At 39.8% G+C, this 15,015-nt stretch overlaps 1 protein-coding gene across 1 annotated transcript; it reads left to right on the forward strand.

Moving 5' to 3' along the window:
* Window positions 1–7,654: 7,654 nt before the first annotated feature.
* Window positions 7,655–11,987, forward strand: LOC104456069 (histone-lysine N-methyltransferase family member SUVH2). The gene is made up of 2 exons (XM_010070789.3): window positions 7,655–9,965; window positions 11,424–11,987. Exon 1 carries the CDS (start codon window positions 7,884–7,886, stop codon window positions 9,864–9,866), a length of 1,983 nt encoding a protein of 660 aa, XP_010069091.2. The 5' UTR covers window positions 7,655–7,883; the 3' UTR covers window positions 9,867–9,965; window positions 11,424–11,987.
* The last annotated feature ends 3,028 nt before the right edge of the window (window positions 11,988–15,015 follow it).

Here is a 15,015-nt window from a genome sequence, read left to right on the forward strand (position 1 = left end):
AAGTGTACAATGGTTACAACAAAATCTATCTAAATATAATGTGGATTACATTTACTCAATTGATAAATTGAGAACACCAAACATTTGTCGGCCTTATTCAATACGTGAACTTATCTTGATATTATGAACTTTAAAAATGGGTACTCCACAAATGGACTATAATCCCAAATTGTTTCTCTTTTATTAGATTTATGAGTAGATTCACCAGTTCTATGTGTCCGTATAGTTTGGTTAACTTTATAATGGCTCCAAATAGTACTTTCTGTGTGAGCTTAACAGATTAAATGGATCATTGTGAGTTTATAAGTTTATATATTCTCTATAATGACATTATTGTGATTTATCTGAATTAGTAGAGGGTCATGAAATATATAGATAAGCTCAAAGATCTACCTTATTTGCACCTTACCTTAAAGGGGATATATTTGTCTATATTAGACTTGCCATGGGTGGATTATGTCGTATTAAGTTTTTTTCATTAAAATTACATAGATTTTTAAATGTTCTCTAGATAATGTATATGTAATTGATAATCAATGATATGTGATTAATAATCAATCTAACTTCTTTCATAGACAAACTCGAGCGACCTTTATCTGCATCATTTAAGTTGATGAGTCAATCTAATATTTATGAGCATTTAATATAATCGATTTACATCTTCAATTCCACATAGAGTCACCAATATATGCATTTGAAATCAATGCATCGTTGAATTTTTAGACAATTCAATTTTCATAGCAGGTTGTTATAGCCATTAGTACATTATAGCAGAAAAAAAATCAAATTGAAGAACATTATAAAATTTAAATACAATTTGACAACAAAGATTAAAATGTGTTGGCAATGAATAAAGCCGAGGGATGCCAAGGAAAAGGGAAAAGTCGATTTTCTTTTGAAAAAGAGTGACAAATTGCACAGGAAATTTTTAACTTAACTTTAATTTTAACTTTAATCAATGCTAATCTGTCGAGTAAAATTTATTTCTTATAATTTCACGAAATAATTAACTGCCCAGTTGTCATTTGTTAAGTGCGTTATTCTCATTTTGTTTTATTTTATTAGTTTATTTAAATGATGTTTTTCTCAAACTTTGTGGGCAAATTTTCACTAGCAAAGTGAACGCTTACCCCTTCGTGAAATTGGCACGTGGCAAGTTGTAGTGAAAAGCACAAGAACTTACGATTTGCAATATTTAAAACTAAAAGGGTACTTTGTAGTTAACATAGATGCACATCAATCAATGTAATGTACCGTAATTTTCAATTAAAATATATAATTTAAGTCTATGTATTTTAATTTAACCCACTGAATTGTTTAGTGATTCCATGAAAAATATTTAAGTGCGGTTTACAATACGACACATTTTCGATATTGTATACCATCAAGTATAAACAATTCAAAATTTAGGACACCGATGTAAACAAATTCATATTTCACTTCTCACTAATTTTATTGTAGCTGTGGTGATATCTTTTACATTTGAACGTCCTTCAAGTAGTATTACAATCCCTAGACTTTATCTCTTTTAATTAAAATTTGCAAAAATAGACAAAAAAAAAATCTCGAAAAATTTTAATTATCGTTCTCAAACGTTTATATCTATTGAGTTTATGTTTTAGTGATTTTAAATTTGAAAAAAAATGGTTAAAAATAAATTATATGCATTGAAAATAAGAAATGTGTTCTATTACATGACTAATATTCGCACTGGAAAATATAACTTATTTTTTCGTACCCGCAGAGATGAATAAAACATCCAGCTGGACGCCCACCGACAAGTTTTTGTGTTTTTTCCCCCCAGACTCCAAAGAAGGAAACGACTCTTGGCTATCAAGTTTCCTTATTCCAATCTAAAACTGGCAATTTCATATTTGGAAATAAGAATCCAAAGTCAACAGATATCATTTGTAACAATCTAATATCAAAAAACAGATTTTTTTTTTTGTCGTATCCAAAAGTCAGATTAATAATAAACAATTACTCTCTCTCTCTCTCTCTCTCTCTCTCTTGTGATAGTCGTTGCGTTCTTCCATCAACGATGGCCATCAATGCCGGCGACTCTCTCTCTCTCCCAGCTTTCCTCCTCCTCACTCTCCATTACTGATGCTTCCTCTCGACGAAGACGAGGGCGGCCATGGCCGCCGCTTCTTCAGCCTCAAGGACAGGACCGCCCTCGCCATCCGCGGCTTCCCAGCGGCCTTCTCCGACAGCCACTGCGTCGGGCCCTCGCAACTTGATACACAACAGTATCTTAATGTAGAATTTTGGGAGATACCATGGATTTCCGCTACTCAATTCGGTAATCAATTTTAAGTGTTGGAACAAATACACAACAAAATCTATCTAAACTTGGTGTGGATTTATTTACACAACTGACAAATCGAGAATACCAAACATATGTTTGGCATTATTTTATATATATATAACTTTTTAACCAATGTAGGGTACCCCATAAATGAACCAGAATCCCCAATTGCGTCTCTTTCCATTGGATTTATAAGTAGATTCATCATGCATCTATAAAATTTGATTAAATAAGGATACATAAAACTAGCACATATGTTTGAGCTAACTCTATAATGACTCCAAGCACGAACCATCCTAGGGAGCTTAGAGGATCAAATGGATCAACCTGAGTTTATATACGTTTATATAACCGTTATGATGCCCCCATCGTGATTTATTTGAACTCGTAGAGGGTCTTGAACTATACAAATAAATTAAAAAATTTATTGTATTTGCACATTACATTAAAAGGGATATCTCTGTCCAATACTACACGTGTCGTCATGAGTATATTACCTCGCATTAATTTTTTTTTTTTTTGGGTCCCCTCGTCATACTTAAATGACTTTTTAGGTTTGATACCCTGTATTTTTCATAAACTCGTGAATAGTCCTCTGTTTACCGCTATGTTAGACAAAGGAAGAACAAAAACCCAAAAAGTACAACATAAGTATACGCTTGTTTGGCCGAGATAGTTCTCAAACCAAATACCTTTGAAAGAAAAGGCTTTCTTCAGATTTAATATTTGTATGGGGTCGTCTGTCGTTTCGGAAAGAAGGTTACTAATTGTAATGCGACGACGATAAAATAAAGGGTAATTCTAAAGCAATTGAAGGTAAACGCAAGTGTAAATAAATAGCCAAAAGACTGGATATATTGATGTTTGTTATGCAAATGTGTGATCCCCACAATGATGTTCTCTCGGCTATTTATAGTCCCTCATCGTAAGTAACCATCTTCAGGCAGTTATCACTTCAATTTCAAGTTTCTGAAATCTTTGGTACGGGTTAATAACTGTATCGTCTTATCTACTGCATCTTCGGTATCAGGTTCTCCAGGGATCACCTTTGTAGTTATCGTTCCGCTTGTGGGCGTTAAATGTCGGTGTCTTTGGTGGCAGGCCTCGCGCTAATAATTGCATCGTCTTATCCACCGCGTCTTCGGTATCGGGCTCTCTAGAAACCACTTTTGCATTTATGCTTCCGCTTGTGGGCATTACTCGACAGCGAAACGTCGGTGTCTTTGATGGCAGGCGTTGCTCAGATTTTTGTGGGCCTTTTCTCTCGTGCACCAGGCTTGGTGGGCCTCGCTATTCGGTCACGATCCATCGAGTCGATTTTTGGCGCTAACGACACGATTCAGCAATGGTAAATTTTGTGCATGCTTCCTCAGGAAACCAATTTTATGAAAACCGATCTTAGCAAACCTCCCAAACGTCACCGATCACGCCCTCGTCCCTCTTCTCCACGCCCTGACGAGCAGCCGATGGTACGGCCGCTCTGCCAGGGACGATGGATTGGCCGTGAGTGTGTGGCAGGAGCAGGAGTAGGTAAGAGGGTACTTTTTTACCTAGTAGATCACGCGAGTTTTCTATGAAATTTTGAATTGTCTCCGCTGTCCTGACAATAGCATTGACCTTGAGGTTGCCAGGCCGGCTGAAGCATAATCTTCGCCATTTTCGCGATAATGAATTTCAACCAGTCAACTCAAGAAGGCATAAAATATGTGGCAATGTACATGAAAATGTTCTAGATACTGCCAAAAAAAAAGAAAAGGAAAAGAGAGACTCCAGCGTTGGGTCGGTAGCCCTAGCTTATCATCTAACCTAAGAATATGTCAGAATATTATTTTCCTTTTTCATGTCGTTTTGCAAGGGCCAAAAATTGAGGGAAAGACAAAAGACGGAAATTTACACATTTTCACATTTTCTAATCTCTCACGTCTCGAGACATCACTACGCCATTATTCTCACACGACAAAATCTAATTTAGTGTTTGTCCTTGTCTATTTGTCTCCTTGCAAATTGATTAAGGTACATGTTATCGATTAGAAAAATCCCCTTGTCTGTAATTTGTATTTATTTTTCTCACGTGTCTACTCTGAAATTGAAGTGAACCCTCTAGAGAATCAACCCACTCTGGCGAAGCAAGGAATGCTAAATGTACTATATATATATTATCATAACTATTTTACCAACTATTGTAAGTATTTCTATTCGATACAAAAGGACCTAATTCCTCAAAAAAAAAAAAAAAAAAAAAAAAACTCCACTTTAGGTATAGTTTCAATTCTTTCTTGAACTTTTTTCTACAAAAACCCCAAACTTTAGATTCGATTTAAATCTATCCTAAATTTTCTTTATCTAAATAAAAAGCTCAATTTTAGATACAGTCTCAAATCTACCTTGATTTTTTTTGGTCTATGATAAAATTCATCAATTTTTACTCTAGTATGAAATTTACCCTCATTAGCCCTTTATTTGAAAATCATCATTTGTATTATCTAATTTTCATATCCTATAACAGTTTTATTTTGGAGATAATTTTTATTGTCACTTCATTGATGTGAATTTATTATCAATGTGGAAATATTATATTAAATTGAAATTGGACCATGGGTAAATTTAAGAATATATATTGAAAATTGGTGGATTTTTTATAGTTAAAACAAAATTCAGGGTAGATTTGAAATTAATTCTAAAAATTTAAGGGTTTTTAGAAAAAAAAAGTTCAGGACATAATTGAGATTAAACTAAAAGTCAGGCATTCTTTTAGAGAATTAAGCCCACCGAAAAAGGTCACCGATCCAATTCACAGTCTTCCGACAAAAAAAAAGGAAATCGCGGGTCCCACTTGTCTCGATGTCCACTTGAAATTTGCCGTAACTTCGAGTAGAACAGGCGGAGACGTTGGCACGTTGCTTTCATCATTCGATCCCATTTATTTCTGAAGATGAAAATTGGTAAAACTTGAAGCATTATTTCGTTACATAATTACCGAAAATAAATCCTTTCCAAGACGGATACGACAAAACAGAAGCAGCCAAAATTCCCGATTTACGGTTGCGCTCGAGGGGCGCCGGTTCCCTGCGGCCGGTGGCGACGGCGCTGGCGATTGATGCTGAAGTCTCACGGCCGTGATCGCATCGGTTGTCGCAGTCGTGGTTGACGTTGCGATCGAGGAACCGGTAAGACCACGGAAGACGGTATACCTGCCCACACCAGAACCAGCACCAGAGCCAAATTTTGATTATTTTTCCTTTTGTTTTGTTTTTTTCTTTTTTTAATCTTTTTGCATCGAGGCGATGGTGGGTGTGGTAATTGACGTTGAGGTCGTAATTATTTAATGCGAAGACACACATGGAGGATTCAAGAAATATTATACTGTGTAAAATTTATTGGTTTTCAATCTGGTCTGATTTCTAAAAATTAGAATTGAGGATTAAATTAGTTTATCTTAAGATCGGAAACCGGACCACACCATCGATCCGATCCGATCCAGTCCAATGAAATCGATCTATGATATATTGCCACGGTTTTGGAGGATCTATTGTGCAAAAAAGCATGGTGTATTGCTGCGGTTTACCTATGCTTTGTGCCTAGAATGGCCTCAATGTTTTAATGTTTGCTTTGATGCTATTTATGTTGAAATAGTCTGTTATCTATAAATAATTAAGGAATTTGATTATTGGATTTTAAAAATAAGTGACTATCGACATGTAAACAAGTGCCGATTAATCATGAAAAGTGGTAATAGTTCTGACAAGACACCCATTTTCACAAGATATATCGTTTGGTTGTCTATAAACTAAACCAAATCACATATTGTTCAAAAGAACAAGTACTTTCTCTCTTATCTTTTCTCCCACAAGCTTAACAACCATTCAAAGTCAAATTTCAAGAGAAAAATTTAGTAATTGCTTAATTCTTTTTCCATGACTCAAGTGTACATTCGACATATATGTTTTTTTTAAATTCAATAGCAACAATAGCAGGGATGCCTTACTCACGATTCGAGCATGTACTTCCAAATGTAATTGCCATGCTTTAGCTCATATAACGCTCTTCACCAATTCTCGCTCCGGCTCAATACAATCGTTCGTGCGTGCACGGCCTTGTTGGGTCTCGTCTTGGTCCACCACCGTTACCGAGCATCGCCCGACGGATACATGGACGCCATGGCTACCTCGGCCGCCGCCCCCCAAAGCATTGCTCCTTGTCAAAACGGAAATCCTCAGGTTGTTTTAGCATGCCGCGCACCGGAATCGGCACTCGGTCCTGACACTTTCGTACGTCCTAGCTGAAAATTGGGTGCGCCGCCAGCAGCACATCTTAGCACTGCCACTTGAGCAGGCATTTGCTCAACATCCTCGCGCACAGCCCGTACTGTCTTGCGGATATTCTCCTCGAGGATTCCCATTGACCCTCCTCATCAAGACAAACATCACAAAAAGTCATACATTAGACTCACCTGGATAGATTTACTTTAATTTTATTTAACATCAAAAACTCTAAATTTGTTTAATGTTATACATTTACCTCAAACTTCTCCTGATATCAAAAATTTTAAATTTATATTTATGTGACATATTTATCTTAATAATTTTGTGCTACAAAAAAAAAAAGTTTAAGATTATTATAGTTACAAGAAAGTTAGGTTGAGATAAATGTATCTCATATATATAAGTTTGGATTTTTTTGTATTACAAAAAAATTTAAGATAAATGTATCAATATGAACAAAGTTTTGAGTTTTTTTATTGCATTTTTTTCCCTCCATGATATTGAGTCGCCCATCTGAAACCTTGCACAACGCCCTTAAGCTACCGAGGCCATTCACTCTGAACTCCAAGCCCTCGATCTAACTACCTCTCGCTTGCTCAATCTTGAGCTCCGATGCCAATGGTTAGGGATCTGGCTTAATGACCTTGCCCCAAGGACTACAATCCTCAGTTGAGTAATACACCTATGAATTCGATCGCACAACAACTAAGAAATCGTGGGCGCACAAGCACGATTTAGCTATCATCATTCAAGATCATTTACAAGAGAATCAAAAGACGAAGCACGCGAAGGGAAGGCCTACTCATTCCGCAAGCCCAAAACGTACATCCGGGTACAAAACGAACTTTTTCCCCAAAAGAGCCTTACCAGACGTCACGAGAAAACATTGGAGCAAGCGGCAGATATTCCATCGTCCCACCAACGACGATTTTCGGGGGAAAAAAGAAAAAAGAAAAAAGAAAAAAGACGAATCAAACCCGAATATGCATTGACCGGTGCACGACCGAACCGGGCCCTAGGACAACCCCGTCCGGTCCGACCGGAGCGCGTGTCAAAGGACGTGGCACCCAGTTCGAGGTAAGAAATGTCCCCCCATCTTCCTCCTCCTCGGTTGACGACAGTCGAAGCTAAGCTCAGGAGCTCCTCCTTCTCCGTCTTCTCCACCCTCTTCCTCCTCGGAAACCCGCCATTGCTTCGCCGGAAACCCCGTCGCCGGCGGGAATTCCGAGAAACCCAGCTCCGGAAAGTGCTTCTCTCTTTCTCTCTGCCTCTCTTCATGCCCAGCATTTCTCTCTCCTCCCCCTGAAACTTTGATGGAGTCCCTCATCCCCTTCCAGGACCTCAATCTCCTCCCCGACCCACCCACCTCCGCTCACCTCCTCACCCCCAAACTCGAGCCCAAGACCGAGCCTTTCGACGACCCACCGCCGCCACCACCACCGCCACCAACCAACACCCAACAACCCCAACCACCTCAGCCTCAGCCTCAGCCTCAGCAGCAAGAAGCGCAGCATTCTCCCGGGGAGCCCCCCTCGCCGCCCCGCGAGGACAGCCTCTACACGGAGTTCCACCGCGTGTCCGAGCTCTTCCGGACCGCCTTCGCCAAGGGCCAACGCAGGCTCGGCGGCAGCGGCGGCAACGTGGTGGACCCCGATTCGCGGGCCATCGTCCCCTTCAACGCCGAGGAGAGCAATCAGCTCTCCACCGTGGTCAAGCCGAGGATCAACTACAAGCGTTCCTCGGAGCTCGTCAGGGTGACCGATCTCGGGGTCGAGGACGAGAGGTATTTCCGCGATCTGGTGCGCCGGACCCGCATGACGTTCGACGGGGTGCGCATTCTCTCGATGGCCGGCGAGAGCAGCAGCGGCAAGAGAGTGAGGGGCGACTTGATCGCTGCTTCTCTCATGAGGAGTCGCGGGTTGTGGCTGAATCGCGATAAGAGGATTGTTGGGTCAATCCCTGGGATTTGCGTGGGGGACATCTTCTTTTATAGGATGGAGCTGATGGTGCTTGGATTACATGGTCAGACTCAAGCTGGCATCGATTACTTGCCAGCTAGTCAGAGCTCCAACGGCGAGCCGATCGCCACCAGCGTCATTGTGTCTGGTGGGTATGAGGATGATGAGGACAGTGGGGATGTGATTATATACACTGGTCATGGAGGGCAAGATAAGTTCAACAGGCAATGTGTGCACCAGAAGCTGGAAGGCGGAAATCTGGCGCTGGAGAGGAGCATGCGCTATGGAATCGAGTTGAGGGTCATTAGAGGGATCAGGTATGAAGGCGGGATGACGAGCAAGGTTTATGTGTATGACGGGTTGTATAGGATCATGGACTGCTGGTTCGATGTGGGTAAGTCCGGTTTCGGGGTTTTCAAGTACAAGCTGGTGAGAATTGAGGGGCAACCGGAAATGGGTAGTGTGATGATGAGGCTTGCTAAGAGCCTTAAGGCTACTCCGTTGTCAGTAAGGCCGACTGGGTACTTGAGTCTTGATATGTCGATGAAGAAGGAGAATGTGCCGGTGCTTCTGTATAATGATATCGACACTGATAATGAACCGCTGTATTATGAGTATCTAGTCAGGTCGGTGTACCCCCCTTTTGTTCTCCACCAGAATGGAAATGGTACTGGGTGTGAATGCATATCCGGTTGCACAGAAGGTTGCTTTTGTTTTTCGAAGAATGGGGGTGAGTTCCTTTATGATCAAAATGGGCTTCTTTTGAAGGGGAAGCCGATTATTTTCGAGTGTGGTGCCTTCTGCAAGTGCCCTCGGACCTGTCGGAATCGAGCGACTCAAAGAGGGTTGAAGCATAGGTTTGAGATATTTAGGTCGAGAGAGACGGGTTGGGGTGTGAGGTCCTTGGATGTGATACAAGCTGGTGCTTTCGTTTGTGAATATGCAGGGGTTGTGCTCACCAGAGACCAAGCCCAAATTTTCGCAATGAACGGTGATACACTGATTTATCCCAGTAGGTTTCCTGAAAAATGGGAAGAATGGGGTGATTTATCACAGATTTTTCCTGCCTTTGTACGCTCTTTATACCCCCCAGCTCCTCCTCTGGATTTTGCAATGGATGTGTCTAAAATGAGGAATGTTGCTTGTTACATTAGCCACAGTACCAAGCCCAATGTGCTAGTTCAACGTGTACTACATGATCACAACAATCTCTCCTTCCCTCACCTAATGTTGTTCGCGATGGAGAATATTCCTCCTTTGGCAGAGCTTAGCTTGGATTATGGGGTGTCTGATGAATGGACGGGAAAGCCTCTCCTGTTGACGGAAGGATCTGGCTGATCTAAGTGGAATTAGGATATTCTAACATGTACATAGGTTTTGGAGGATTTATGCATATATCAACTTAGCAGCACAGTTCTGAGGCTCTTACTCAGTGAGGTAATCTATCTTAAGAGTTACATGTTTATTTATAGATGTGAAGTTTGCTCAAAACCCTCATTTTTATTACACTCCTTGGTTAGATTTGTTTTATCACTGGGTCAAGCTCTTGTGTGGGTGTACGCCTTATCTTGTTCTTTTCCTCATCAAAGCACAGAAGTGTTGTCGTGATGCCTAGAATAAAGTATAGAACCTTTATGATACACATTCTGTCATGAGGATCTCAGCAATTAAGTAAGGTCACTATGAACACTCTGTCTTCATTTTTTGGGAAAAAAAAAATTGCCCTGTAATTTTGGTTTGGCAGCATTGAGAATTTGAGGCTTAGAATCCTGAAGAGGTTCCTATTTCTGGACTTATAATTCATTTTAGTGGAAAGCCCAACCCCGGAGCTTGATTTGATAGGTGGATGGGAAGTACATGAATGCAAGGCCCATTGAAACTTGTAGACAAATAATATGAAATACTTTTTTAACTCTCTTGTTAAACTTAATAAACAAATTAGATGGTACTTGTAGATAAAATGAGAGTGCTGAGTCTGCTGACCTTGAAATGCATCTCTGTTGGTTGATGATTCCACAAAGCTTAGGAGGTCCTAGAAGAAACAGTAAATTTGCTAATTCTTTTGATTCGTGGGAAAAGAGGGTTCTTCAGAATGTTTTGTCTGCATCTCTGCATTATAAACAGGCATTCATTTGAGGGTCCATTTGTTGGATGAAGCAAAGGTTAGTAACTAGAAATGGGGAGAATGAGTGCTTCTATTGTTGGTATTTTCTTTTTATTTTTTAGGAAATATCCCACTTCAACACATGCATCTAGAACAGCATTAAGCCAGTCAACTTAGAGACTTTGGCACTACAAGGAAACTTGCACTGTGACGTGGATCCTGTTAATATATTTTCAATTGTGATCATTGGTAAGGACTATTATGTTGTTGCTCTTCAAACATGAGTAGTGATTAGCTGAGTAGGAGGAGTGCTCAATCTTCTCAATCTACATGGGGGATGAAAGGTCTTACTTGAACAGATTTTCACTTTCGTCTGCCTGCTTCTTGGGGAGTAGGAGTTCTTTTATGGGCCAATGGGATCGAAAGTTGTTGACTGCAATAGAATTTTATTTTTCTTCTCGCCTGCATCTCAGGTGAATGAATCTAGATTAGCAGATCAGGGCGTTGTGTACTTCTAAGCATTTTATTTTTTCTCCAATATGATGCACTATAGCCTGTACATGCTTTTCATGAGGCTGAGTTCTTTTATCTGCTCACTGTTGTTGCCATTTGATTAGCTGATGCATTTCTCATCCTTTTGGCTAGATCAACTGTTTACTGAAGTTAGCTTTTCGTAGCTTCCATGTAATGTGGTTATGTACTCTGTAAATCTCCTCTTTCACCTCATATTTTGATTATGCCCGTGTCACATACTGACATGAATTGTATTGACTGCGATTCTGGGAGTCTAGACCTGGCTCTCAAGTTTTGCCTCAGACAATACAAGCAGTGGAAACAAAGTTGCGGAAGTCAAAAACTAAAGAAAAGGGACTCCCCGCGATTTACACGCTCTCGGCTTTTTTCTGTCCTTTTTTTGTTGCAAGATCGAAGTCAACACTGGATTCGCAGAGAAGAGTTTATCTCTGGTGGACTGTGGACCGGGTGGATCAGGCACGTGCTCGCTCTCAGATCAATGTGTCACGGGCCGGCCTCTGGACCGTGACAAATCATCTGTATACATGACTTGGTCAGATGGTGATCAGGTACCCGATGCACCATGCTCTGGGTCCTTGCGAGTTTCAGGTGGTGAGGACGGCGATCTTCTTGTTTTAGGACTTAGCCTAGGTGTGCTTCTGCTCGACAGACTCTTTTTAAATTTTTTTAATTTTTAATTTGTCGCGTCTGTTATTACGTTTCACTTCTTTTTTTCTGGTGGACTTCAGTGGGGATTACCCGCTTGAGCTTCCAATGATACTCGTGTGTATGTTATGTATATATCTGAAATAGTATATGATGTACAGTCGATTGCATCTTGAGACCGTGGCGTACGCCCGGGAAAGTCTAGCCTTTGATACTTTAGTTGTAGGGCGACGAAAAAACTGAGCTTTCTTCATCTGGAAGATTGTGACTGTGAGGAAGTGCAGGAGCTCTCGAGGATGGCGAAGTGAACATCGTCATCGATAGTATACAGTTTTTCGGTTTAGGATGGTCCATATATATACGTCAATGTGTGTGTGTGTATCTATGGCTTTGAGGGCTAGACCTTGATGTTCAATTTCCATGTCTGTTGCTTCTCCAGGGGATTTCTTTGGACTTGGGTTATCCCCCGTTGACCTCCAAACTGGTTTCAACACCTTTTTGAGTAGCCTTAAAACTGTCTTTCTCGAGCGGAGATTCTACCTTGGAAATCAAGCCAGCTTGATTGGGATGCTTTACTTTGCTTAGCGTCCTTTCCGGAAGATAATATTGAGCAGATATACACGAATATGCTTTACCCGTCGAGCAATGTGCCTTCCCAGACACGTTTCCACGAAACGTGGCTCGCTAGTTGGATTGGGGACATTGGGTTTACTTTATTTGAAGGGAAATTATTGTCGGGAAATTATTTTTCGATTTTGCGATGTTTGGAAAATGGAAAATTAATTGACATGTGATTTTTTTTTCTTCATAGAATGAAAGTAAGGTTAGGTGAGTGGGGGTCATAGTGGTGGGGTCCTATGCTAATCTCCCCGAGATATAACAGTGGTGGAGTCCTCGGTTATTAAAAAAAAAAAAAAAAAGTAAGATTAGGTTGGGAAAAATCACTTCCCTATTTTATAAAAAAGAATTTTTTTCCTATATTACTAAAATAATGAAAAATAATTGATTTAATCATGAAGGTTTTGGTGAAATAAACGCATTAGCCTTTTTAGTTCTTTTTAATCTTGCTAACAGCGATGGACGTCTAGAGGCTTTGTAAAATTGCTGCACTCTTAAGAAAAATTATCAAAAAAATTATAAATTTATTATACAAATGTTACTTCGGTCATGGACTTTTTAACTTGACCAATTTAGTTATAAATATTTCGACGATTTGTCAATATAACCATTTGGATCATCTTAGTTGAAAATCATTAATTGGACACTAATTCTCTTACATGATATGGTCGGCATTGATGTATATATCTTTTTTAAGATTATTTTTATTTTTTTCATTAGTCAGCCAAAGTTGAGGGCTTGCAAGCCCTAACTAATCACGAGCAAGGGCTCCCTCGCCCACTCTGAATTTGCCGAGGGTTTGGGTGTGAGTTACGACCCTCGTGAGCAGCTAGCGAGAGCTTGTAGACCTTCACCTAAGGGCCGAGGACCCTCCTCGGCGACAATAAAAAAAAGAGTTTAAAAATAAAAATTTAGAAATTTTTAAAATTGCAAAAATTATTCGAGTCAACAGCCGCTATGTGGAAGGATTAGCGTTGACATCAACGATTTCTAACTAAAATTAGTTGGAAATGACTTATATTGACAAAATATCAAAATATTTAAAATTAAATTAAACAAATTAAAAGATTTAAAATTAAATTGAGACTCTCTTTAGTAATTTTTTGAACTTCGTTGAACTGTGAAAGTTCGCTTGGTTGTCTGGTGGCCGGCTCAGTCGTCTTACCGCCGTCTCATGTGCAGTTGAGCTTTCTTTTCATTGCCCTGGCAACTACACATTTTGACTTTTAGTAAATGGCACCTCCTGCAAGGGAATTTAATAAATTTATGATTTTAGTTTGTTTGGTCATTTGCATATGACTGGGGATTGATGACTTGATTAAATAAGTCTCCTTGATAGACGCTGGAGTTGTTAGTTGAAGCATTTAAAGTGGGGACTGCCAAACGAGCACAAAGCATGTGGAGAAAAAAAAAATGGGAACAAGGTTTTTAGATATGTTAGAGAGGGATAATATGCAAGTTTGGTATGTTGGACATTCATGCAATTACCTAACTATCTTCCTGTGTACATAGTCTCAATTGTGGAGGCTTGATTTTCCTCCAAGAAATCAACCATTTCCAAACCATTGTCCCTACAAAGAAATTGACTACCTTTCATATTTTAGTTCTATACCTAACAAAAATGTCTAATTATGATTCGAGATCAATAGGAGTAAAGTCTTCGCCTGCCTTTCGGTCCCATTAGATTCGTCAAGATTGGTTGGTCCCATTAGATTCGTTAAGATTGGTTTCACTTTATGAAATAGAGGCATTCTAATTTCCCATTCAAGTCCATAATTTATATAAACTTGATTTAAATTTATATTGATGTGATATATTTAGCCTTTATCAAGATTTTATTTTATAATTTATATAAAGTAGAATGGTTGTTCGAAGTATTTAGCAGTGAGTAAGTGCTTTCACTAAAAGCACTTCCTAGAAAACTAAAAAAGTTATATTTAATATCCTCCTAAAAAGTCTGAAAGGGATATATATTCTTCTCGTCCTTCAAATGCGCAGAGGACCATAATTTATAACTCCGAAAAAAAAGAAAAAGAAAAATAACTTGTGACAACAAGTTGTGACCATAATTTAAAGACGACCGTTCATTTTAAGAGGAGAACTTGCAATAAATCCTTTTCTTTTTTTTTGCTAGAATATGCTGAATATCATTACTAGCCCGTAAAGTGGGCACCATAAGTTGGTAAGTCTAGACATAATATTGAAAATAAAGGCGGAGGAGGAAAATAAACCCAATTTCCAAGGAGGGAATTGGTTCGTGGGCTTTTGCAACCCAATCCGCGGCCTTGTTGGACTCCTTGGGCTCATGTTGGACGGAGATACCACCGAATTGGGCTAGGAGTTGCTTACAGTTAGCAATGATGGAGTGGGCCTGCGAAGGGGGCTCTTCGCGGCCCAGTAGACATTCAACAACAGATAAGTTAACCGAGGATAAGTGAGTTGGCAGATCAGACGCAGCAAGGACTTCGTGCGGGGCTTCTATTCGTGCGTTGTTGGCTTCTCGGTTTTCCTTCACCCACATCAAAGCTGCTCTCACGGTTAGGGTTTCTGCGATTGAAGCGGATGGAGCCGAGATTTGCTTTGTAA

The sequence above is a fragment of the Eucalyptus grandis genome, chromosome 8, assembly GCF_016545825.1.
Source record: "Eucalyptus grandis isolate ANBG69807.140 chromosome 8, ASM1654582v1, whole genome shotgun sequence".
In the NCBI taxonomy this organism is placed as follows: domain Eukaryota; kingdom Viridiplantae; phylum Streptophyta; class Magnoliopsida; order Myrtales; family Myrtaceae; genus Eucalyptus; species Eucalyptus grandis.